This window comes from Archocentrus centrarchus, chromosome 8, assembly GCF_007364275.1.
Source record: "Archocentrus centrarchus isolate MPI-CPG fArcCen1 chromosome 8, fArcCen1, whole genome shotgun sequence".
In the NCBI taxonomy this organism is placed as follows: Eukaryota; Metazoa; Chordata; class Actinopteri; order Cichliformes; family Cichlidae; genus Archocentrus; species Archocentrus centrarchus.
In genome coordinates this window covers 21,515,095-21,543,018 of record NC_044353.1, presented here as the reverse complement: position 1 = coordinate 21,543,018, position 27,924 = coordinate 21,515,095, and the positions used below count along the sequence as shown (strand labels likewise).

Sequence of the window (27,924 nt, the reverse complement as noted above, 5' to 3'; positions counted from 1 at the left end):
GCTGAAATCCACGTAATCAGCCCTGGACACATATCACGCAAGTGGGGTGCCACTGATGAGTGACCACAAATTAAAAAAAAAAAAAACATTCCCACTAGGCTTCCCCCACAGTCAAGCAGCTTGGCTATTTTTAGAAAATGATACCCAGGGGGGCTGAAATAGCAAGAGTCCATCCACTTCCAAGATTGTGATTCACTAGGTAATAGGTGGCCATCACATTGTGTAATTAGCAAAAGATTGTGAAGATGTAAATCTGAAGGTGATGGAAGTGAAGACACAGAAAAGCAGACCTTACGTTAATATATTAATAAGATGACTGGTCTTATGTTTATCTGTCATCCTGGGTGTAATTAATTCCTGAAATACCCAACCATATTAATCCCACTGTTTTATCCTTATCTGACTTCCTGGCTGTATCTATGCAGAAACATGCGGCATTGAAGGTTGTGTGTGTGTGTGTGTGTGGATTTTTGCATGTGCCTTCACAGCACACGTGTCGATTATCGGTTTGGTAATTCTGACTTTTGGGTGGGAACCACCATATTAAAGCTATGATGGAGACACCAGCTGAAAGCTCTGCAGTCACTGCAACTTTTTACTGGCACACATTCGCATGTGCTGTTTCAGAGGGCCCTGAGTGACATTCCTGCTGACATGAATCAAATACCGCAAGATTCTGCGGCTGAACTTTTAACCCTATGTCCGTAACCAGAAAACCATGGCACTGTGCTCTATCCCAAACATGCTGGGCATGGGCCTATTTTAGTGCACAAATAAAAGGGTTGGAGCCTAGACGATTACAAGCCATACTTTGGTGGAAACCTAGCACGATACAAAAATATACAATATCAGAGTAACAATACACCCTGCAAAGCTGCCTCCAATCCTGCCAAGACATAAATATCACCTCATCCAGACTGTGCGGTCAGATGAGGGGCTGTGGCTGTGGGCGTGTGTTTGTGTACATGTGTGAGTTGAAGTACCTTCATGCGAATGGGGAAACCAGATTTGCGAGGCGCTTGAGTGGGGTCCGCCTCGGAAAGAGGGTGAAGAGGGCGAGGAGGGCGGCCGGGAGGGATGAGACGGGTGGGAAGGGGGGGAACCCAGACTACTGGCCAGAAAGGTCCCCATGAAGGAGGCGGAGGAATTGCCCATCAATCCACTGCCTGCGTTCCCACAGAAACAAAGGTAAGGAGAGAAAAATGGTTAGAATTAGGAGTGCATGTACACTGGGACAATGAGTGTGTCCAAAAAAATTCTCAATGTAGATTTAAAAAAAGTGTGAGACCCACTTTTTTTTTTTTAAGGTGGAATCATTAAGCCAGGCAAATATGATCACTGCTCTCAGGAGAGGTTGAATGAGTGAGAGAGTGTGTGTGTGTGCGTGTGAGCGAGAAAGTGTGAGACTCTCCTCCCCCTCACTGTCAGCAGAGTCCTCTTCCCTCGTTTTCTCTCCCCTCACACCACCTCTCCCCATGGACAGACAGAGGTCTCATCTCACAGCTGAGTACACACTTTCTCAGGCTCTCTCCCTCTCGCTCTCACACACTTTTGCTCCTGCTCCCCAGTGTCCCTTTCTCAATTTCTCTCCCTCCCTCCATTATCTTGTGCTCTCCATCTCTCACTTTCATGCCCTCAATCTCTTTTATTGCTTTGCTCCATTTCACCTCCTCTCTGTCTCGTTTTCTTTCAGTCTTGCTTTTTCTCTGCATGACGCTGACAATCTTGTGCTCTTCTTTCTTCTCTGGTTCCATTTCGGTGTTTCACTCCTTTTCCTTCCTTCTGCTTTGTTACAAAAGCCGTCTTCACTCCTCTCTTCCCCTCCTCTGTCCCATTTTGATGTGCAGAAATACACCATGCCTCTTCCAAATCCTCATTGTCTCTTCCTTCCCTCCCTCCTTCCCTGTTTCTTTCTAACACATAGCATTGCTTTGCTTTGTTCTTTACCATAATAATGGCACCAGCAGAGCAATCTGTCCCTGGCTGGCTGAACTGTGTGTTTAACAAGACTATGATGAGTAATTGACCATTTGTAGCAACGCCCGTATGACTGGGGGCTGATTGTCTATTATGCATTGCTGGGCAAGCTGGAGAAAACACACTGATTAACCACTGCTTAAATTGCATTCCCATTACGCGCCCGCCAGTGCACTTGAGTGAGGGGCCTGGGTGCCCAGCTCTTTGCACATTCATTTCCCCCAAGTCACACCACCGTGAAGTCTCATGCATATGTATGAAGTTGCCTGTATGAAAGCACGCATGCAGATACTTGCTCAGACACACATTAGTGTATCGTATATCGCGCGCACCAAAACACGAGGAGAGCGACACAGTTGAAATTCATTATCAGCCTCTTATGACAAGCTGATCTCACAAGGAATGCTGAGTGATTTGATTTTCTTGAAGCATGAATCAGTCCAAACATGCATTGATCCTTTTTTTTTTTTTTCTTTCTGGGAGTGTGAGAACAATTGTGTGGGAGCCTTAATCAGCCAGCCAGTGAGTGAGCACATCCTCTGGGCAAACAGCAGGGATAAACCCATCAGTCTGCTTCCCGCTCTTGCACCGAATAGCCTATAGCTCATAGGCCAGAGCACAGGAGCACGCAGAGGCGCGCACACACATACACATGGGTATGAACACGCATTTTCACATACATACAGAAACACCTCCATTACACTTGGTACCACAACCCCAGACAGGTGGAAATCCCCCACAATCCCCAACCTTACAGAGTTCTACTTCGAAAAAAACAACCTTAAAACCAATCCTCAGTGTGTGTTTGTGTTCGCGCGTGCGTGCGTGCGCAGCGACACATCGGAGACTCTCGGAGGCCTCTGAAATTTGATCACAGAAGGAAATAAAGAAGGCAAAGTGTGTTGTGGTTCATTTCTGTTGTTGCTGTTGATTTTATGGATTATCAGGTTATCTTAGTCTAAGCCTGCAAAATTAAGGCTGGAGATGCAGTTCTAGGAACAAAACATCCTTACAGAAAACAATGGGAGAACATCCACTATGATTAGGGAAAAAAACATAACACATACTGAATCACATGGTCGCAAAAGGCTGCTATAGAAGCAATGCACATGCTGATGGGAGGTATTGTGAAGTAGCCTGGTCACATACTACACTATCCATTATTTTCTCCTTTTTCTCTGCATCAGTCCCCATTCCCCTCTGTCCCCTCCGCTGCCACCTCCTATCACTCTGTCCCTGTGGAGTGCAGGGTGGGTGGATTATGGCCAGCATGCTCACCAGGCACATATCCAACCTTCATCATCCAGACACGTCGGGCTCCTGTATGTCACCGCCCTCCATACTGCACACGCATTGCCCCCCCCCCACCCCCCTTCTTCTGCCTGTCGCCCCCAGGAACCCCAGCTTTCCTCAGTGCCTCCGGCTCACATAAATCTGCTAATCCTCCTGCATTATTAACAGCCTTGCCTCAGAGAGAGAGGGAGAAAGGGTGAGAGAGACAGAGTGACAGGGAGAGGCTGCAAAGCCCCTCTTAACACACTGAGGAGAGGGCCTCTGCCAGAAAGACAAGGAAAGGAGAAGGACAATACATAAAAAGGGGATGTGTAGATGTTGGGCAAGGAGATCTTTGAAGTTGAAGCCTGTGTTCAGGGAGAAAAGGACTGAATGAAAACCTCAGAAGGGTCTTGGATCAAATCAAACCTCAAGCCCCTCCCACAACACAACCATATCAGACCTTTCAGTGGTCCAGTTTGGCCATGGCATTTTGATTTGGTAAAGGACAGAGCACCGCTCTAATGTGAACTGTAGTAGGTGAGAGTTGGTGGTTGGCTGACTCCTCAACCTGTCAGTCACACTAAATGACCTCTCTCTCAATGTTATGTCTGCCTCCTACTGAAAAGTATGCTGTGCACGATGCCACACATTTTTTTTTTTTTTTTTTTTGCAGTTTTCTCAAGTGTTTTCATACCACTGTTTAGAAAATATGAGCTCTACTCACACGGTGTTAATACAGTGCCCTCCCTGAACCTATTTAAATCCTAATGAATCAGAGGTGGAGGTGAGAAAGCACACAGGTTATAAAAGTGGGCTGGTCTACCTTGGTTTTGGGGCAGTTTTACTTTGGAAGCCAACCAAAGCAGTGCAAAACAAGTGGAATAAAAGTCTGAGGCATGACGGCGCCACTGCTGGACTTACTATTACAGTTTTAGTGGTGTAATAAATAGTGACATAGCCGTTGCTACACCACCTCCTTGTAAAAGTTATGTTTTTGAGCCCCTGGATTTTGTTTTTTTTTTCCTAAACTGTGTTTATTTATTTCTCCAGTTCTTAAGTGGTGCCAGCAGTGCAGTTGTTTGGGCTCTTAAGAAAATCGGGTCATGTGCATCCTAATCGGCACCGATCCCTGACAGAGATGGAGATTAATCCTATTAGGGAATTAAAGGAGAAGGGGACACTGGGATAAGGGGAAACCCACCTCCCTTCCTGACATCTAAACATCCCATCCCAGCACTCTCACTCACATGGTTATCTTCACATATATTCAAATGTGCTAACACAGAAACAAACACAAATACCGCAGCACCTCCGGAGGTGGAGGTGTTGTTAGCTAGTGCTACTGTTTTGCTCCGGCGTTGGTGTGTAGGGTAAAGGAGACCAGTTTGTGCACAACAACAAAAATACACATGCATGCACACACAGTAAATGTGGGCCCAGGAACAGGCCCCTGAGGGCGGCACGGAGTGAGCAGCAGGCAGGGAGGCGTAGCAGGGAGAACGAAGGCCCAGTTGTCATGGGAACGAAAGAAACAGCGCTCGAGGCAAGGAGGCTGAGTACAAGCCATTACAACAGCAGTGAGCAGATGCAGTTGGTCAGCATGCTGCTCAGCAAGAACAGCCAGTCTACCTTGAAGCCCCAGCTAAGCCACAGTTACAATCAAGTTTCAATCAAGTTGAGGGGAGGCAGGTGCCATCATCTTTAACTCATCATCTTTGCCCATCATCACATAACTCAGGGTAATAATAAAAAAATGTAAATGGGATTAATCTACATGTGGTGATGATGATGATGATGATGATGATACTTTATTGATCCCACATTGGGGAAATTACAGTTAACAGAACACCCATCCAAGAAGACAAACAGAACAAACATGGACCAAAAAGTGATATTGATATGATTTTTTTTTTTTTTGGGGGGGGGGGGGGGGGGGGGGGTCTAAGAGAACAAGCACCCACCCATCAACACATTGTTCTTTTAAATGCTGGGAATGAGATCAAAATCCTCCTGATGAGGCACACACCCATCCACACGTACTTGTGTTTATGAGCGTGTGAGGGCGCACATACGGAGCTACAAGTATGCCTCCAAGAAGAAGTACAATTATTTCACCTCGTATCACATTTCTCAGTCTGCTCTTGAAAAATGAGCCAAGGTAGTCTTAAGCTCTCCGTTTTATTTGCAGCTCGCAGCCTGAAGGGACGGACGGACGTGCCGTCCAGACAAAGACACCAGACGCACAATGAGAGGGGAGAGTGATGGTGACAAGAGCAGAAGAGAGACAGAAAGAAAATTGCAGGTGTGACTGTATCAACCTGCTCTCCACACCTCAGTGATGGCCAAGTGCGATAGAGAGGAGGCTAGAAGAAGAAGAAGAAATGCCAGGGAATAAAAACACACAGACACACAACACCAGTTTCTAAAAGCGCATATCACAGAGTCAGTAAGCAATTTAAGTTGCTCAGTGAGTGGTCAGTGCCATGTGGCAGCCAGGTTCCTCAACACACCCCAAATAATCATAGCTCACAGACTGCCTCTCTCTCTCTCTCTCTCTCTCTCCTCTCTCTCTCTCTCTCTCTCTCTCCGTCATGTCCTCTGACAAAAAATACACACTCCCCTCCTTGTCTTAAATGAATGAAATCAACATCAGGTTGTGATTTAAAAGAAAATAAATATATTTTCTTCTTCCAAGAGCTGCTTGTTACTGGCACCGTTTAACAGAGCAAGACGAGACACCAGAACATGTATTGGTAAGCTACGTTTTTTATTTAAGACATTAAGAATTTCTGTGTTTAGCTGTAAAGTTTTAGCAGTTTGGCTCTTTAGTACTTGTTGAGGAAAGAACCCACAATGAAAGTTGGTAAAAGCAATGAAGAAATAGACATCTGAATAGTTACTTACCAAACAAAAACATACTGAGCAGGATGCTCGTTGGTAAGAGAGTTTCACTCCCACTTCAGTGTCTTTCTCATCAGACTTTCCTACCAATGTAGTTCCATGTTCTGCCCAGGAATTCAGACGCCCAAGAAGAAGCCAACCAGACTTTCCACACACACACACACACACACACACACACACTCTCACTCAAACACAGAACTTAGTTTTTGACCCTCCAATAAGACAGATTGGATTGGGCAACTGTACACACCAGCAGCCCCAGACAGACTGCACTGCTACCCTGGAGGGCCGCTGACTAACCCAGCACCTACTTCCTCACAATAAAACACAGAAGGAATTTCAAATGGCTACTAAAGTGGGGGGATTTCCTTCAAACAGTCAAAGTCATCTTGAAAACATTAGCACAACTGGTAGCCAAATTCTTCCTCACTTCGGAAACAACTGTAGCAAGTTTTTCTTTCCCGTCTTCTTCTTAACTTGCCCCCTGCTTTACAAACTTCCACCCCCTGACTTTTTCTTTTTAAGTTGGTGTGCGACTGGATGGTGGGGCTGGGGGAGTGGGTTACTACAGCAGGAGGCTGGTCTGATCAGTGGTATATTGAAGGGAGAGAAAGAGAGAGAGTGCGCAGGCAGGCAGTCCAGTCCTGGACCTGGGCCCAGTGCAGGGGTGGGGGAAAGTGCCAGCAGCGCACGCCTCCAACACTCTCCACACTGCGTGCCTGTGGAGTGAGTGTAGTGGATGTGGTCAGTGTGGGGGTGGGAGAAGGAGAAGCAGTTAGAAGAATGGATGGTGGAAGAGAGTGAGAACCTCTTTACTACAGGCAACATCCAGAGGAGGGGAAAGGGGTGAGAGTTTAGAGTTGATAAGAGTGCGAGGAACTGTGAGAAACTTTCAAACTGAAATCAGTGGAGAGTGTGTGGGAGTGTGTGTGTTGCTGAACATATGTGAGTCTGTGTTTGTGCACGCGATTGTACATCCGTATGGTGGTCGTCTCGCTCAAGTTGACAGCCTGTGTTTTCAGAGTGGCTTCGTGGTCAGCCACTCTCTCACTATTGAAGTGATGACAGCGTAAAAGGGATTCTGGAAATTCTTTGCATGAGTACAATGCAAATAAAATTGGCTTGGGGAGGTCAGCCGAAGCACCCCGGACACTTCACCCAGCTGTTTATACAGTATACAAGTTGACATGATATGGATAAGAGGTTTTAATCCGAAACAAATTAGACCAACTGGCTCGTTCAAGTTTGGCAGGGAGCCTGAAAATAACAATGGATCCACACATGCCATGCTATAGAGAAAACAGGAGCAAATGTGCACACATGCCACCAGTGTTGATCTTTATCTATTTGAGTCCTCATCCTTTTTCACTGTTCGTACAGCAGGTTGCAAAACCAAATCCAAATCCACATGCGTGCAGGTGGCGGCTTCCACACAGAGTACTGCATCTCAGTTTTACCACAATTAATCATTCATAAAGCTCTTTTTCCCTTTTTTTCTTTTTTAAATGAAAAAGGAGCTCCCCCTCCAGTCCCATAGCTGCTGCGCCAACAATGGTGTGAGGGGAAGGAGGGGGCCAACAAAAAGCGATAGCAATGTCTGATAAGAGTTCCTGCTGAAGATGTGTGTTATGGGCAAAGTAAATAAAGAGGACAGACTGGAAATTTCATGGCTATTTTCTGGGGAGCAGGCCAGGAAGCATCATTTAAGAAACAATCAGATCTCTGACTGCCAAAGTGAGATTGAGCTAAGCAGTGAAAATTGTGGGTGAAAGCTACAGAGAAGGAAAAGACTGGGGTAAGAGTAGCACGATGAAGGGTAAAGTGCAGCGCTAACATTTAATGCTACTCACTGTTTAATGCTGTTAAAATATTAACGGCCTAAGGCAAAGGTTTGGGCTCATCGCTTGGACCCTGCTGTGGTCCATGTGAAAGTGCAGTTGTTTGCTGAGTCACTGGCTTCATCTGTGGAGAACAAGCAGACATTCCTGGCCTGGGATACGGAAGGTGGGAGGACAGATTCAAAACAGCAACAGCACCAGGCCAGGACAAATGAGCTCAAGGCCCATTACCTTCCTTTTATACTCACCCACACATGCACACTCGCTTTACCTATTCCCACAACACAGATTTAATAGAACATAACAAGAAAACCACAACACAAAAATAACTACATTTTGCTTTTGCTCATTTCTGTCCTTTCTCTGAGAACTTAAGTGTTTGTGATGTAACAGGAAGTGCGTGTTACTCAAGCAGTTTTCTCATTACGAAGTGTTTTCTCTCCAAGCACACAATTATTTCCATCAGCATTTTAGTTTATTAAACTGCCCTCCGTGTTTTATTAAAACCTGTTCCCTTTTTCCTCTTTGTTAAATGGATATAAAGCAAGCAGTTCTTATGGAATGGGCATAAAAGGCATCGCATTTTGTTGAGAGCTCACAGGGTCAGAAGTACTTTGCTCCTTGTGGCTTATACAGGACAGCTACATCCTCCTCGGGGGGGGTACCATTTGTTATGTGTCCAAACCAAACTGGTGAGTGTGCTTGTTAACTGACCCATTGTTACACGAGGGTCGTTTGTTGCATCCCAGCTCTTTATTCCCGAGGCATGAAATTGCAATTACCATAGTTCTCACAGTGCTCATCCATCTCATTCTCTCATCCACGTATTCACGCTAACATCCGCATTTTTATTTTGGCTTCTCTCGTTCTCTTCCCTTCTCTAGTCATTTCCGTCTTCCTCTTTTTATGATATATACACACACACACAGCAGCAGCAGCAGCAGCAGCAGCAGCGCACCCAAACACAAAAAGAGCCGCCCACAGCTGCGTCAGGCCATCTCTCTAACAATCCAATCTGTTTTCTTTCCCATGATGTTTCCCATTGGCACAGGGAGGAGAAAATCAGATTTACTCCCCCACAGGGCCCATGCAGTTGCACTGATATGGAAAATGATTTCAGTGCTGCTTGAGCCCATAAACATTATTTTGGTCTCCCCTGTTAATGACACATTTCTTCCCAGCATTGTGGATCTCACAGAGGAAGAGATGAGTTTAAGGGGGTGAAGAAGGGAGGAGGAGGAGGAAGAGAGGAAGAGGGGAGGAATCCTCCAGGGCCTAGCATACAACAAGGGAGTCCTTCACCCCTAAAACTGCATTCTGACATCCAAGACTTCTTTCACCATCGTCTTCTCACACTCACTCACACACACACACACACACACACACACACACACACACACACACACACACACACACACACACACACACACACACACACACACACACACACACACACAGCTAATCACCCAACGAATCATTCAGGAGCTTGAATTGTATGGGCCATTAAATACCACCACTTCCCCAAACCCCAAAAACAAACAAAAATATTTCTCTGTTAGAAAACTAGCAGAGTCAAAGAATGCTTTCTCACCTCTCTCTATATCTAGCTGTCAGCCTGATTCCAAACACGGTTGGCTCCAGGGCTCAAAGCAGCCCTACTACAATTGTGTCATACAGCCCACATATCTTTTATTGGTGGTAGCAGCCAATATAGCAACCCTCTGCTCCTTTTTTTAATGCAGGGATAAAATTTATACTTTTAGCAGTGTGTTACAAACACTTTCTGCCCGGGGCATATTGTCAACGAGAGGAGCACGCTGTAGCCTCGAGTCCTAAATGCAAGTCATTTAATATGATGGTGTTAAAAAGAGACTCCAACAGGCCAATAGTGAGGCACTAAACCTCCCATTTGGCATCCATTAAGGCCCATCTGCAGGAACAAATGTAAGTGGGATGAACAGGAAACAGCCACGTTAGCTATGACTAGAAACTATCCTTCATTTGTGAATATTCTCTCACAGGTCTCTAAAAACTCCAGATCCAAAAATGGGATTTTTCATGGTCCTCCTGTTCCACTGGAAAGATCAGATGGAATGCTCTGGATCTGGTTTGTTTTACAGCTGATGACTGATCCTTCTAAATCCATTGGTTTTATGTTCTGGCCATGGAGATGGATGGGTGACTAACGGCAGCTTGCGTGCCATGTTTCAGCCGACGCAGGCAAAGCTCAGCCAGCCAGGTCACGGACACAGACATGCCTCGTAGTGGGGAAAAAGACAGATTAAAACAAGGATTCAGCACTATTCTCTCTAATTAGTACCCTGTTAACTTTTGAACTTAATTGGTTAATTGAGATGTGGTTAGACTGGGCAGGTTTCCCCTCCCTTGGGGTGACCATACGGCTCCAGTATTTCAGCCTGGTACTGCCTGGCACAGGAGGTGGCTGTGTCTCTCTCACTCTCTCTCGTTCTCTTTTTGAGCATCCCACCGCTCCACTGACGAGGAGTAATGATGCCGCACAGGAGGCAGTAAAACTGTGTTTTGCGAGTGTGTTTTAGCAGAGATTGTACCCATGCACTGCACATATGCTCGTGCCACATCAAAGCAGCGCTTTGACTACCCAGTCCTGGGTGGTCTAATCCTCTCTTCTCTCAACCAGCAGTGCTAGGTAGATAGGCTTTAGAAAAGTGTAGTGTGGATGTGGGTGGATGTTACCTCACCACAGGCGAGGGTTCTGTCAAATTCAGAAGTTAGTTTGCTTTGGAGGAGACATGGGCATCATGCTGAGGGAGAATAAAAGTGTGCTGAAATGCATACACAGATAAACGCACACACACATAGGCGTCGCGTTGCTCGAGTCTCCCCATCTCCTTTGGTTGATGTATAATGATAACCACAACACCACATAAATCTGCAAGCAGCTCAATTCATTGGGGCAAATTTTGCCTGCTGTCTTCCCTTTTTCACTTTCATCCCCTCTTTTCCCTTTGCTCCTTCGAGCCCCATCACTCATTCCCCTTCTCAGTTTTCCTTTTCCGTCCTCACACCCTCTCCATCATCCCACCATCGCGCTCCCTCCATCCCCCTGCTACTCAGCTCCATATTTCTGTCCTCCCTCATCACCTCAGTCTCTTCCCTCAGTTGGCGTCAGCCACATGCTTCAAAATGGAAACACTTTCTCTTCATTTTCTAGTTTTTTTTTTTCTTTTTTAAATCGCTTTTCCTCCCACTCCCTTGTCCCATTTGCGCTCCGTTTCTCTGCTCTTGTTCGTCCATTAGTTTTCACGAGGTCTGCGAGCGTAATGAACATCTTGTTTTATGGAGTCACAGGTTAGCCCCTCCCTATATCAGAGCCACCCATAAATCAACATCCCAGCATTCAAATGGCAATGAAGACTTGTCAGAATGTCCTGTCCTCCCTTGTCCTCCCATCCTCTCTCCCTCCCTTTGTCTGTCTGTCTGTCTGTAGCCTGGAACCTCATTTAGGTCATGCAGAGCAGTCCTGGACATTAGGGGCCTGGTTGGAGACGCTGCATTGCTGCTGTCCTCCGAGTTCTCTTGGATTGTCCTGTAATATGATAAAGCCTGATGTCTGTGAGAGAAACAGAAGGCAGCTCCCTGCTCTGGCTTCTCTCTTTCTGATGTAGCCTGTCAGAGGAACAGAGCAGAACAGTGTAGATAACAGAGCCGGGAACTGCTGCACCAGCCAGCCCAAGGTCTTTCTGCAGCCCTGAATGTAATTTGCAGTTGGTTCACAAGGGGAACAAAGGAGAAATGTTTAATTCTTGTAACGTTTGGCTAAGACAAATGCAAGCAGTTTTGTTCTGATAACCTACAGACAGGGGAAGCGAGGCACCTGGGTAGCCAAGGCCAAACATTATACAGCATCACCTTGTAAAGAGCACACTGTATAATCGCATGTGCATCTCGTTGACTTCTTTTGTTAGCAAACGTCTCAGCCATAATGACAAGACCCTTCTTAGCTCACAGAGATAACCACCTTCTCTTCCATTTTAGCCATCTGCACTTTCAAATGTACATGAGTTTAGCCAAATCACACAGTCAAACTGGGCTTTAAAGCTGAGTTATATCTCCCGATAACTCCCAACACCAGTCATCTATGGAATGCTGCTGCCGGTGTCTGCTCAGCATCTGCAGCAACAAAGGCAGAGATGAGTAAAATTAGGAGCATTTCCTGTAATCTGTACAGAAGAGTGTTGGTCATCATCACACGAACATGAGCAGATGAAGTGTAACATAGAACAGGGAAGCAATTTTTAAAAAAAAAAAAAGCCTCTCCTATCCCCTGATTTGTCATGCCCTTAGCCTCGTCTCCTCTCAAGCTGGTTAGGTTGATGGGCTTTAACGGCTCAGCATGGAAAAGGCAAAATACAAGGTCAAACCACGGCGGAGGAAGGGGGATTTTTTTTATTCCCCCCCCCTTAGAGCAACTACTCATTGCAGTCTGTGCGGATGGCCGCGCGGCTACCATCACAGTCTTCCATCACCTTTGCAGTGATCACACTTAGTCCACTGGACAGGAGAGGCAGTATGGGCGATCATCTGTTATCCTCCCCTGGCTCTGTATTTTTCTGTGGGTCATATACAAAAAAAAAAAAAAATTGCAGCGAGGAGGGGAACAGACCTTGTGGGCTTACAACAGGCTTGCAGCCTCGAAGCCAACAGATGTGTTGCAGCTGCTTGTTTGGTTTGCCTTAGCACATCTTTCCAATCACACACACTCACTGACAAGTCACACAAAAATACCACTAAATACTGAAAAGTTAGAAGGCCACAAGGAAAAAAAAGAAAAAAACAAGTTTTCCCAACTGGCCATGCCTTATAGTTCTATACTGGCACAGTTTTAGGTTTCAAATAAAAACTCGATATCCCTGAGTAACTGTTACACTTTGAACAGTACACCTATTCTTCTTTTTAATTTATGCTTAACTTTGGTGGTCATAAAACATACCTGCACCTATGCTGGTTCAGAGAGACAAAATTTATGTGTAAGATCTGTCCAGTGCATTGATTTGGTGAACATATAAAACAAAGAAAGCAAATCATAGCTGTGGGGTTGAATGAAGGCAACACAAGGGAAAAGTAATGCAGGGAAACCTCAGCTGGGAGTCTGAATACTCACAGGAGAGCAACAGCTTTCAGCAGGTTATCACAACGCCAGCGTGAGCCAAGCTCAGTCTAGATCTGGCAGAGGCCATAATGGAGAGGGGGGGGGGGGGGGGGGGGGGGGGGGGGGGCGACAAGGAAGCAGACTAAAGAAGAGTTATTAGGGTGCTGTGAGGCAATGAGGGGAAGAAGGTCTCCTGAAATGTTTTGACACAGAGAGATTGCAAATGTGACACAGGTACTTAAACACAGAGTTTGAAAATCAAAACATGGACATCTTTCTTTCGGTTTCCTCCCTCCCCTGCTTCTTTTATTTCCTTCTGCATTTTTTTTTTTTTTTTTTGGACATAACTGTTAGGCGCAACTTAAACTGCTCATTCACTGATGCTTAATGGCAAAGTGTGTTTTATGACTGTCAGACTCGCCTTGATTCTTTACCAAGTTGACCAATAACAGAGTCCACACCCTAAACACCCCAATATTTTAATGGGTTAACATCACAACCAGACAGTCTTAACAAACTGAATAACCTGTGCTGGGACCACAACTTTGTGCATTGTTTTGTGTTGTATTGCCGCAGCAGCATCTTTGACTTGTAGTACCACATACACCGCATTCCCTCACAGCTACTGTGTGAGTATGGATTTGTGTTTTGGAGAGTGTGGTTTCTAGCCCGTACTGTATTTGATCTGGCACAGCTTTCTATTGTGGCGATGGGCTTTGCTCTCAGATAAGAGAGCAGTTATGTCAACACTGGGTGCTGTGAAGGAGCCGCCTGGTCGTGTTGACATTCTACAACATTGCTTATTTACTCTGACCACAGAGTTCAGCCATAATCTAGCTTCTAATAGGCTAATAACCAGAAAACTCCTGGGTGGAGCCCCCTATTGGCACTGCCTGGTACTGACTGTCTGCCCAGCAGGTGAGGAAAGAAGAGTAGAATGGGGGTAACAAATGGCTTTGAAAAACCCTGAGTTTAAAGCAGGCTGCTAGCAGATTGTGAAAAAAAAGCTTGACAAATGCTTCTCACAACACACACAGCCCGTTATACACTCAGGCAGCATGAGTCTGCATATTGAGCTGTGCTGAGCAGTCCTATCAGTAAAGAGCCAGTGGAGCAATCCATGCATAATTAGAGTAGGGGGAGGGGGTTAATTGACTTCGTTGAGAAAGATCCTGATTTCTATCAGCCAGTCCCATAATCATGTGAGTCAGGGCTCTCATTAACCCCCCCCTCCCTCATTTATCTCTCTTCTGTTCTTCCCTTCTAACCCATTGCCCCCCCCCCCCCCTCCTTTGAAAAAAAAAAAAAAAAAAAAAAGGTGAAACCCCATCCTCTCCTGCTGTGTCCTCACCAGGCCAGGAAAGGGTGAGGTAGATTTATAGCTAGCACCTGAGTGAGTAAGGTGCACATAAACACATGATAAATGTACATTCACATGCACACAAACACTAAAAGCTCCAGACTGCAGTTGACCTGACTGTGACCTCAGTGTGGTAATGTGCTCGCCAGCAGATATTAGCAGCAAACCTGGTTACACGCAGCCCTGTGGCCAGCAGCGTTCCCCACACAGCGTTGCACAAAAGACGCAAACACATTTTTTTTTCCTCTTTTTATTATTGTCAACAAAGATGCTCAAACCACAGTGCAGCAGGAACAGCACCATAACAAGTGTTTTGAATTATTTACAAGCAGAAAGTATACACTGCATAATGACATGCGTGCTTACCACAAACACAATACATTACACTGGCATGTCAACACCTATGAATATTTACTCAAAGCATATCCGCTAAGACAAGGCTTTTATTCAACACGGTTTTAACCTATCGCAAAAGGAACACAGCTTCCTTCTGGCTGCTGTCCTTTTCGCTTCCCTTTCTCCCTTATTCTCTCTTTCTATGCTTTGTGGAAACAGTGAAAGATTTGGAGAAAAACTGAATTCCACTGAGAGTGTGAGAAAAAAGCATGACAAGGAGAAAAGAGATGAAAAGTGACAAATGAGAGATTTCCTTCACAAGCCCATAAATCACAAGATGTGGGCAGGGGCAGTATAAGGTCTCCTTTTAAAAAAAAAAAAAAAAAAGCCAAACTTTTTTTCCCCTAGCTCTAACCACCATTCTCCCTTTACATGTTCACAAATACAAACCTACGCAAACATGTGTGCACAATCAAAAAAACACGCACTTTCTCCCTTCTTCTCCGCACAGTCTCCTGGATGGTGTGTGCTGGAATGGGATTGCTCCCCACCAATCTGGTTGTGGCACAGCAGCCTGGCTGATTGGCACAGGACCATGCCTCGTAAAAATCACTTACAGTTAGGTGCGGAGCAGGCTTCAAAGCAAAAGGAGTCCAAGCAAGCCTGCTGTAATAAATCCTGCTTGTTCTCAAATAAAAACACACAGAGTGCAGGTCGGTTTGGTGCAGCTGCTGCTATAGGTAAGAGGCATGGACAAATGTGGGAAATATGCTCTTCAACAAACTTGCTTCATGCATACAGCGCAGTGCTACGCACTTGGTGAGAATTTGGAAGAGAGGGGCAGAGGCACCCTGGGATTAGGTATCTGCTGAATTGGTGGGGAGAAAAGTGAGTAAGCAATGGGAGCAACTGTCAGCAGCCTTTTAGATTCAATGCTTGTGAGAGTTAATGCGGGCCACTGCTGGATGCGAGGCTGAAAAGCACTGCCGTTAGACAAAACATACGTGCGCTGTTTAAGGCAAGGTGACGATACGGCTGGGCTGGAGAGCTGGGAAGGCTCAGTCAGTGCTTGAGAAACTTGAGCCTTGCCCAGGATGGTCCCAGAGACTGATGGAGATCCAAAAGGACTTAGGATCTGCTTTCATTCTGAGTGTTCGCCATCTGCCTGGCTAGAAAGAGAACCCATGGAGCTGGAGAAAAGTGACAACTGACAGATGAGACAGTGAGCGCAAAAAAAGTGTGTGTATGTGTGTTGTGCATGTGTACGAGTGCAGACAGCATGTCAGTATTGATCCTCAAAGCATCTCCACTTTCTGAAATAAGATCTGTCAAATGGGGATACACACATTTAGTCTCTCGCTCTCTCTCTCTCTCTCTCTCTCACACACACACACACACACACACACACACACACACACACACACACACACACACACACACACACACTAGAGTTAATACACTGTGGACCTCACAGCTTAAAGAAAATTTGGTCTCTAAAATAACAGACATCTGCAGAACCCTCACATGTTCCACTCTTCTCAACCATCCTCTGCTTCCCACACAGCTGCGCACTTTACCACTATGTGCGTGGTATTGATCCATCCAGTTTCCATGTGTACAGATGATTCTAGTCTTGCAGTACTCTGTGACCAATGATGACCAATTCTCTCCTCATACTTTATTACTTAGTCAACAGGTTACTGATCTTGTACATGAGCAAAATAACTCAAACATACGTCACATTTTGTTTCCTAACAACCACACACAAATAAACATATCCACAACACATTTATGATTGGTAGCCAGCAGTGAACTATTGTAGTTGGGGTCCACTGCTGACTACCAAAAGCCCTGCTGTATGAAAATGCCTCCCGTAGGCCTCTCATGTGATCCCATGAGTAATCCTTGAAACACCCCAGTCTATACATGAGCCATGACTAAACCAGTAAGTAATCAGCATAGATACATACAAGAAAATTCCTATGACTGTGTTGAATGTTTTCTCTGACCTCCAGATCCCTGGAGAAAACACAATGGTGTCTGTATTTCTTCTGCCTAGATAAAAGACAGATAACTCAGGCTTAAGGGTCTGATGAAGAAACAGCAGGTATATTCCCATAACTGTCAGCCCATATGCAAGAAATATGATGTGATTTTAAACACTTCACTGCTGAGCAAAAAAAAAAAACAAAGCTTTTGCAGGAGGTAGAGTAAAAATACACACATGCAATATACGCACACACACACACAAAATCCTAATTATAATTCAAATTATGAGGTGAAAAATAAGCACAGCTTCTTAAAAGCCCTACCTGATTACTTTAGCAACAGACTTACAATGTATAAATCCATCTGTCTGCTATTATTCAGACATACCCGCTAATCAGCAATGTAATTGAAGCAGGTGGATTTATCAACCAACAGCCCCATAAAGAAGTGGAGAAGAGAGAGATGGATGGAATATAAAATGCCCAGGGATGAGGTAGAATTAGGCACCTGCATCAGCCCCCCGTCCACCCCCACATGCTGCCCTCTCAGCTGCCTGCCACTCTGTTTCCTCTCTCACTCCTTTCATACAATCTCTACACCACACGGCTCCTTTGATTGCTGTTTCCCATGGGCATACGCACACACACACAAATACAACACAGGCATACACAAAACACACTTCTTCTGTACTGTTCAGAGACAGTTGTGCCAGCTGAGTTTTGATTTGGAAAGAAAAGTTGACTCTACTACAAATAATGACAGGCATTCAAGAAACAAGTAGAGCTCAGTTATCAAACGGAAAACACACACACACGCACGGACACACACACACACACACACACACACACACACATACACACGTATGCAAAAACTCGCAAAAACATGCAAAAAGCACAAAAAACACTCCTTAAAAGCAAGTTTAATCACAGATACACACAGGCAGCCACCCACACATACCAAACACACTTACACAAGTGTGTTCACACACCCTCCCATTATGCTGTATAACCAAAAGGCATCGAGCCATTTCAGCAGCTTTCTGAGAGCCAGCCAAGTAAGAGGTCTGTCAGTGCATTAGCCAGCATGTAATCATAGCCCAACCTCACTGCAATTAGAACTGGTTCTAATTCTTCACTGGAAACGCTGCCTTCTCCCACCACTAATAGTTTACTTTACTGCAACAGCTGACAGACCCAACCTTGCCTCCCTGCTACAGCTTCCTCCACACACACACATCCACAGCTGTAGCTTGTCTGTCAGTACGGCAGATCAAAGTGGATCCTGGGAACAGTCCACCACCATGTCCCACTTGTGCCACATCAATCCCATGAGCCCTAAGAGGCTGTGCCACAGTTCACCTGTGCGGTGGAGCTCTGTGAGTAAAGGCCTCTACTTTCCCTCTCTGCCTTAAAAAATGAAAATAAAAAAATCCCCTTACCAAAAATGAATGAGAAATGACAGTGAAACTGTGAAACAACTGGAAGAATAAAAACATAAGTGTTCCTAAAGGGTGTCTATAGAATAGGCAAGCATGTAAGGCGTGGGTGGCAAGACAGTGCTGGGGAAACTTAGCTAATGAAGACTGAGGAAGAGGGAGCACTCCCTATACTGATGGTATTGCCATTAGCCTGTGAGCGGATGCACTTGGGTGTCACTTCAAAGCATTCCCCACTATTAATCAGAGGCTATCCAGCCCTCCAGCAATGGCCCTGCTAGCTGTGCCGCTAACTACCCCCTTCAACATAAGCACAATGGAGCTATCATCACGGCCGTTATGCTACGCCTCGGCCAGACAGCGCACCTTTATCTCGGCATATATGTTACACACTCACAGCCAATTAATTTACCTGCCACGTCTGAGAATAAAGGAAAAGGAGTGGGGGGTGGCAGTGAGGTGTACGCAAGCAAGCATTTCCATTATGTAGTAGTTTATGTATTAGGGTGGGGGGATGGGGAGAACCTGTCTCAGGTTGCATCCCACAGGCTGTGCATTCGGCGTCTTTTTTTTTTTCGCCTTCTTTTTTTTGCAATGAAAGCACCTGCAAGAGGCTGCGACCTGCCCACCTCCCCTCAAAAAAAAAGCACAACCCTGGCCTGATCTGGCTCTCACCTGGCATCCCCAGGCGGGAAGCCCAGTGTCACCCTTGCAGCTTCTCCCCACCCCCTCCAGGCCCCCCTGGCAAACAGCAGCCACTCTGCTGGATATCAGCCACCAAGCTTGAGGATTAGCTACAGCACTGGCCCTTTCATTTAATACTAGATACATTTTATACAACGTTAATCCCCAGCATCAACTCTTACTTCCTTTTGTTTTGACTGTTTTGATGGACAGCACTTTCTGCTGGGTCAAAGTGAAAGCCCACAGGGCATGGGTGAAGAATTTATTCTCGTTTTGCTGGGGTGATTGCCAAGACTAATGGACAAAAAAAAATAAACATTGCCTTGTTTTGCTGCTGCTTGTTTCTCATAAATTTGCACATTCATGTTACATGAAGATGAGAGGGCTTACAATACAAGACACTCTCCCCCTCCCTGTCCTGTTGTACTGTACTGAGACACCGCAGACTGTAGCAGTGCTGAGGGGATGAGATAACCGCTCACCATTGTGAGAAAAGGCTGTCAAGGCTTTGTTTTTTCTCTTTCTTCTCTCTCTCTCCCTCTCTCCTTTTATTCCCTCTCCCCATCTCTCCCTCCCTCCCTCCCTCCTTCCTTCCCTCCCTCCTTCTCTCTCTCTCTCTCTCTAGAATATGAAAAAAGCTGGAGTAGTGGTTGCAGAAATAGTCCTGTTTCTATAATTAGATGTAAACAGATGAACCAGACTCTCAAGCTTGCTCTGTCCCACTGGCCCCACGGCCTCCTGGGAAGCAAAATGTGAGAGTCTGCGTGACGTGCTTATATTGTGAGTGTGTGTGTGTGTGTGTGTGTGTACACATGCTAGCGTTTTATGTGTCTGTAATGCACCAGTAAGTGTATGACAGCATTTGACAGTGTGCATCTAGTCTTGCTGTCGCACTCCTCTTTCTGTGTGTCTTTGTCTCTTTCTCGAACAAACAAAGTAACCTTAACTCACTAACGCCAGAGGGGAGGTCAGTGGGCACGCATGGCAAGAAGAGGAATCTAATACAAGCAGCGAGAGCAGACATACACACATCTGTTGCTGCAAAGCCAGTCATTTACCCCAGATCCACGGGACGCATACTGTATCAGAGAGAGGAGGCAGTGTAGCCTAGTGGTCACATCAGGCAGAGGGGGCAGGGGGGGAGATAAACCAAATGAAAGAAGCAGAGGGCAAAAAAACCATCCACTTTAAGGAACTGGGTGAGGTGGTGGTCGTGGTGGGGTGGGGTGGGGCCAATGAATGTAAAAGGGGAAGGAGGGAAATGGAGGATGTGGAGAGGCTGCGGGGAAGGGCAGAAAGTGTATGACATGGATCATCAAAGAGCGTACGTGTAGGCATGAAAGAATTTATGGTGTAAAATGAATGATTTGAACAAAAAGCAGAGGCGGAGGAAGGGGGGGGGGTATCTGATCAATGTCAGGCGAAGTTCACGATATCCATACAAGAGTGAGAGCAAGACAAGAGGGGGAAGAAAAGAGAATAAGAAAGAGAGACAGAAAGTGCAACAAGTCCCTTTTGGATCGAGGACTTGGCATCTGGTTGGATGTTCCCAAGAGACTTATTAAAATGGAATTCCTGATGTTAATCTTTGTTTTCTCACAAAAGGGCTGACACATTATTGAGAGGCATATGACGTGTGTGTGTATATTACATATATATATATATATATATATATAAAATTATAATTATTCTAGTACTGTACATCACAAACACCTGCTTCTTTTCACTGGCAGTCCCTGAATCTTGGATAAAGTTTATCTACCAATTTGCCATATACTATTATTTATAGATTACAGTCATTTGAGATGGGGAAGCTCAAAACACAGAACATATAAAGTGAAAGAAATAAAGACAAATTCAAGAGAAACACTATCAGTTGATGAATTGCACCACTGTTTCAAAATAAATTCCAAGCATTGCAACACGTTAGTGCTAAAGCAGAAAGTGAAGCCTGCACAGCGAGCCCGAAAAACTGTCATATTTCAAAACTCCTAATTTGTGTGGAGAAAGAACAAGTCATGGGAGCAGTGTGCTGGTTCCTATGAATGCAGCATAAACTTGGACCGCTACACGAGCTGCGTCGTGGGCATAAAATTCTGCCAGGAGAACTAACATCAGGTCCAGCAGGGACAGACTCAGACGTTAGAGGGTTAACCATGCACCTGTCTAGGCCTCACAGCCAACCACAGGGTGCCTCGGCTCTAGTGGGGGTGGGGGTGGAGGGTAGGGGCAGTTGTCTGAAGAACACTGCCCGAGACACGCACACACACACACACACACAAACCCACCCACCAACCCAAACATAACCACACACACATTCATAACACTCATGCGCTTGCAGTATTGTCACTGACCACAAATCTGCTAACAACAATAGGGCAACGGCCCTTTTTTGTTCTTTTCACTGAACGATTACAATAATAAAATTGAAATTAAAAAACAGTAATCTGGATTTTCTGCTTGAGCCGTTAATAATGTCTAACAGCTGTCACATGCAATACGGCCATGCGCTGAGGTGGGCCTGGGGCTGCCTGATGAGAAGCAGCCTGATACTAGGAGGAGGAGGGAGGGAGAACAAGGGGAACAGAGAGACAGGAGGGGGGGAAAAATAAACCAGAGAGAGAGAGCTGAATCACAAACAAAATAGCAGTGGTTGGCTTTGGACAACTACATCAGTCTATTTAAGCTTGCAACAATACTTTTTTTTTTATGAATTTTGTTGTGTGTGTCTGTGTGTTCATCGTGGGAAGTGAGCAAAAGCTTTGCTGGATTCTTAATTCAACTTTTCACTTCCTCACATTGAATGTTAAAATAGACCAGAGAGTTTTGAAATCGAGTGCCCTGAAATCCAATACAGGAAGGTATTGCCCTGCTAGTCACTGTCACCCACGGGACTCCTTTGTGCTTGTCCTGTGTACACGCCCCAAGCTTGAAGCGGGGGTTCTGTGGCATCATGCCACATGGTGTGGTGTGGGTAGCGGCCTGACTGAAGCGCCTGTATCTGAGGCAACATGGGCACTAGCTAACCAAAATCCTCTTCAAAAGCCAGATCCCTTTTTTCTTTCCTCCTCCCAGGCACCCAAAGCTTTCACTTTTTGTGGACAATTTTGCTGATGAGCAACAACATTTAAATCCTCCAACTTTAAAATCAGCTGTTCAAGTTATCTGAGTGTAATGAATTCCAGAGGCTGTTAGTGACAAAACATTTGCGAGAAAAATTCTCATCTCCGTTTTTAATGATACAGATACACTTAAAACCTGGTAAGTGCATGTTACATATTTGCAAAGGTATCTGCAAATATGTAAGGGGCTTACCCTTTCACAGACAGTTGACTGCCCTTGCCAGTCAGCTGGGTTTCCAGGGAGAGCGTCAGGGGGAAGGTGACAGATGGCAGCTGCACAGGGCAAGGTGCTATTTCAGCCAGGTGTAGGATGCCAAGCAACACCTCCACTATTCAGGGGGACTCCACTGACAGCATGTCTGAACTGTGTCATCACACAACAATCCACAAATGAGCCCAACAACAGGACATGGTTCTCACTCTGTTTTGCAGAGCTGCAACATAAAGCCAAATGGAACTTGGCCTAAGACCCATGCTCTGTCACTGTACATCAACCACAGTGGCTCCTGTACAAGTAGCCTTTTAATGTAATGCTCAATATATTCAAGATTTATGTTCACTCAGAAGTCACTCTAGCCCAAAAGGTTTTGACTTACAGAGAAAAGACTGGGGACAGGCCTGAGCGAGGCTGGATGCTGTGCTGCTAAATAATTACACTGACCATGAAACACACTCCAGCCACTGCTCTTGTCTGGGGTCAACGAGGAAGGGGAGTGGGTAAAGGCAAACAGGAGCTGGGTACAAACCCAGTGAGTGTTCAAAACACTAGAACTACAAGGCCAAGAAGAAGAAACCTCTTTTCCCACAAACAACCTTCACTCACTCACTGAAGTTTATTGTTTTAAAGACCCCGGTTGTAACCAGCCCCTTGCGAACTCCACCAAACACCTGTGTTTGTCTTTGAAGCCTCTTCCCAGCATCCACAGACCCATGGGACAGTCCAGCAATGAGATGTTCAATAAAAGTCCCAGTAAAGTTATTTATTCTCCTTTGGGGGGGAAAAAAAATGGGAGAAGCCAGACAGCATGGCTAACCTTTGAAGGAGGGTGCTGCTCAGATATCCAACTAGGACATAAAAACCAAGGGAATGACAGGGACATCCTACCAGAAAACAATAAAGGGGGTGGAAGGGACTGTTTTTTATCTTTAACAGCAGCTGTAAAACACACACAAAGCTGTGGTCTACAACAATGGCCCAGGGGCAAGGGAGGGTGGCTAAAACAGAAGTGGCAGGAAGACCACCACTTCCCAGACACAAGAGTCTTCCTGCTGGAAAGAAAGGAGACTGAAAATGGAAGGGGAAAAGAGAGAGAGGACAGCCTATGGAAAGGGAGACAGGGCAAATGCAAAGGAAGAGGCAACTGAGCGAGTGAGATGACACAAATATGACCTTTGATTACATGGGATGTTTAAAGCAGAGCTCAGCCATGGACAGCCTCTGAACCCCCTGCTGCTTTCACACAGCCACACCTCAGTCAGAGCACACTGATCAGAACAATATGGCTGAAAGATGAGCCCACAGCCATAAATGCCAGCAGTAAAGACAGCTCCACTGTGTCTCCTGCTCTGACACTATCCAACATCTGAATCTTGGCCTCACAGCCAAGTGAAGACCGTCACCATCTCTGCACCGGAGCCAGAGGAAGATAAAATTACTATTTCAAAGTCCTTGTAAATGAACTGGCTGAATTAAACTGCATTAGAGGAGTTTACAGGTCTGTGTCTAACTGTATCAGCAAGTACAGGCAGAGAGAAGTTGCTCCAATGTCAGATTCCCAGAACGCAGTGCAAGTGTAAACTGTAAATCGACCACCTGACATGCATTACAAATGACTGGCTTGTAGTATGTGAAGATGGACAGAGGCAAATGCAAACTGACAGAACCTCTACCTGCTCAAAGTAACATGGTTCAGTGGACAAGAAGGTGGAAGTGTGCGTTTGTTCTTGTCTGACTGCAACCAAAATTACCAGCGTGTGGAAAAGAAAGAAGAAATTTTCCCAGAATAAATGCTGAAATTCCAAAAACCCTGTTTGGAACAATGCAAGTGGAGAGGGCTGCAACTGCCATCACTCTTTTTAGCAACAAGGGTGAAGGGAGTGCTCACAATAAATACCTCCGCAACGTCAGAGGAGCCCTTTCAAGGAGCCACATCAGAAACTCGCCTTTGAATGCATTTTTACATCAACGCTGAAATATTCATGCTCTTTGTAAAGTATTCATGTGAACCAGTGTGCAAGTTAGTCCCCGGGGGTAAAGTGAAGAGAAACTGAACACACTCAGCAAACAACACGCTCAGTTGTGCTAATGTTGCCAGCACGCAGGACACTTGAAGGGACACTAATGACCTGGCCTGTCAAGAAGAAGCGTCTGGAACGGTTTGGTTCGACGCCCTACAAGCTTCTAACTGTTCTTAGATATTAAGACTTTGCTTTACTGTTTTGGGGAAAATGGAAACAATTTACTTGAAAAATAATTGCATTAAAAAAAAAAACACTGTTCTTTCTTAAATTTGTTCAAAATTTAAAAAAAATAATAATTTTTTTTTTGGTGTTGACAAATATTTTTTGCTCTTTTTTTACATTCCTCAATAATAATAATAGTATTAATAAAAAATAATAAATGATACCACATATAGTGTTTCAGTCTTAACAGAAATGTTTTCACAAATTGCCATTTAAAGAAAACAAAAAATCCATAAATAATTGTTAAATTATGCTTCATGTCTCATCCACATATTTGCATTATGGCATGCTTGACATTTTCAGATATTATTGAAACAATAAATCAAATGCTGTATGTCAGCAGAGTGCAATAACAAAGTCATTCTAATGGAGGCCAGAGAAAATTTTGAAATTATGTCAAATTATTTTTATGTTAATTCAATCAAATACTTGAAATATAAAGAATAAAATCATTTTGCAGATCGCGAGGATATTAGACTGCGCCGCTGTCACACCCATGCGCTACTGACAAGACTGAGGAGAACAATAAACCACCTGTGTTGCTCATTGAACAGTGATGACATTTGGAAGGTAGGTCTTCGTGTGTGTAGCACAGTACTACGAAAGACACACTAAATGTGGTGGGGGGGGGCGCACCTGTGCCCTGTAGCCAGCACTGAGCCTTTGTACTCTCAACAAAACATCTGTAAGAAGGAATAGTAAAAAAAATAATAATAATAATTTTTTAAAGGCATATGGATGCAGGCACTGTGTGTGTGTGCGTGTGTGTGTGTGTGTGTGTGTGTGTGTGTGTGTGTGTGTGTGTGTGTGTGTGTGTGTGTGTTACTGCTGCCAAAACCACACGTGAATGATGAGAGATGAATGGTGAACAGCACCCATGAATTCTCCTGAATGGCTAATTATGCCTCATGTTTTGTAGGATTTTTGCAAATGAATGCAGAATTTTGGTTAGGATCTGGTTAACCCATTACAATACTGCCTGCAGTGGAAGAGTTTATTAAAATATCTCAAACATAAATAAACTGAAATACATAAAATTATGTAATTCAGGACACACACACACAAAATTATATTCAGGGGTGACTTGCATGCTGAATTTTTTTTTACCACCTACACTGAGCTCGTTATAATTTTAGCAGATAGAGTATATAAAATAACTTTAAAGGGTTCAAATATTTAAATATTCCTTTGCTTACCAGTAACCCAAGTCTTCTCAGCTGCATCATAAACATGTGTTTTCAAGGACTGCATTAACATATTTTCAAAGGAGATTGTTTCAGAAGTGGAGCTGTTTGATGCAATCAATACGCCTCTGTTTTGACTTATTGAAATGGCTTTTGTTTTACATGGGGTGGACAAAATAAAAGCAGCAACGTGGATTTTGTGATCCAATCCATTAAAACAGCAGTGCAATATAATTATATTATCTTCTTATTCTAAACTGAAAATTTGCCTTTATATATTTAATTAAATCCAGCATCGTGTGTGCTTAAAACGGAACATGTGGCCACAAAAAGTGATCACAAATCAAGCAAACGTGCAAATATGAGCGTTTTCCGAGGTTTTGTGGGGCTGCAGGACTGCGCAGGATTTGCTTTTATTGTGTTTGTAAAACATATCAGCTGTTAGAGATAATTCTGTTCGGCTGTAAATTTTGTCTGCTCTGTGCAGACACAAATGTGCATACTTACGTTTGTAAAACATTCGCATTTGGGTTCACATGAAACCCAAGTCACTTGTTAAACCTGATGCATGCACTGTGAACACATTTGCACCCCGACACTTCAAAGCCCAATATAGGAGGAGGATTAGTATTGCTTTCCTTCCTATAACCTTCATACGCTATAACCCACGCAGACCTGTTCATCCATCCATTCCGTACTTATGGCTGTGGGTATGGCCGAGGGTTTTGGTTAAGTGATGGCATCAGTGTGACACTTTACAATTTAACGTGAAGTGACAAAATCTCATTTCAGATTCAGCTCGCGAGCCAGCAAGAAATCAGTGTCAGCATGCTCTGTCCAGCTTCCTACGTGCAAACTAAAACAGCTCTTAAACACATGGCATTTACCCATCTTATCAAATCACTATTTGTTTAACAAAGATGTCGTCATTACCTTTGAGATAAATGTTGATTCAGCTTAATCAGAATTCCTGCTTTAAGGCCTTGTGTAAATCAAATCCCTCTTGATTTATTAGCTGATATTTGCATAGTGGATTCCTGTAAACAGTCACACCTTAGCAGCCCATATTTTAAAAACAGAAAGCTCCTTCTATTATTCTCTTTTGTGCACAAAAATAATCAGCTTTGTACGACGCCATACATGCTCGACACCGTCTTGTATTCAGGCTGATAAATGCATAGCTGGCTTTATGGCGCAACAAAATGTGAAGAGTGCAGAGGAAAAGAAAAAACACACACACACACACACACACACACACAATATGTTTGACTAACCTGAGTGGGGAGCCATTGGTATGTGTGAGGGGTAGTATTTCCCCGGCGGGAAGTGACCGGCGTGCTGCACAGAGCTGTGGCCCGAGGGAGCGATCCGAGAGGCGGCTCGGTGCACCAGGGCGCCCCGCTCTGAAAGGAGGTGCGCCGGAGCAGCGAAATCCCGTCCTTCCATTCCGAAGAATGTTTAGTAATCCGAAATCCGGATAGGGCAGGTCAGGAAAATCAAATGCAACCCATATAATAATCCTTTCCCTCGTGTCTATGTGTTGCATTCAGTCGATCGCAGGCTTCTCCAGCCAAAAACGTAGCCCCCAATCATCTTTTCTGTCAGTGGAGAAATCAAAAAAATGTTCATTATATGGAAAAAATTTGAAAGTCCATATAAGATAACACGATGCAAAACACTATTGCAGTCGAGCACTATAAAAATGAGAGAAAACACATCATCAGTACCGCTTGATTTATTTCTGTTGAAATATCCTTCCTGTCATAATAAGGATATATATTTTTAACATTGCTGAAAAGTATCCTTTTCGACTTAAAACTGACTGCAGAATATAAGTCACCGCAGACACAAACGGCTGCTGAGGCGACCAAAAGCTCACTGAGCCGGGCTCAGCTTCAGCTCTATTGATCAGCCTGGGATACAGGCCTAAATTTGGAGCGGAGTAATTCAGATTCCACAAACACAGACACGCCGAGCAGGCTGACACATTTCAGGTTTCTATATGTTCAGTTTTGCATGCAAAACATTACAACGCTCATATTATACCCGAACCTAAACATTTCATTCAACATCCACGACAGCAGTCACCAGATGTCACCCGTCTCTCTCAAAGCACAATGGCATGAAATATAATGTTTCTGATAAATTGTGATTTCTGCAACAATCTGACAAACCCTTGTAGTTTTGATAGGGAGAGGAAATGTGCCGTCCTGTTTCGGAGGGTTAAAA

General features: G+C 44.6%; 1 protein-coding gene across 3 annotated transcripts in view; it reads right to left on the bottom strand.

Annotated features, from left to right (window-relative positions):
• The window catches only part of bahcc1a (BAH domain and coiled-coil containing 1a), a 58,235-nt gene extending 31,094 nt beyond the window's left edge, over window positions 1-27,141 (bottom strand). For all 3 annotated transcript variants that reach the window (XM_030735705.1, XM_030735707.1, XM_030735706.1), the window contains exons 1-2: window positions 26,970-27,141; window positions 984-1,166 (exon numbers count right to left, since the gene is read on the bottom strand). In XM_030735705.1, coding sequence (XP_030591565.1) covers window positions 984-1,166; window positions 26,970-27,141 — 355 coding nt within the window. The remainder of the gene's footprint in view (window positions 1-983; window positions 1,167-26,969) is intronic.
• Between the last annotated feature and the right edge of the window lie 783 nt (window positions 27,142-27,924).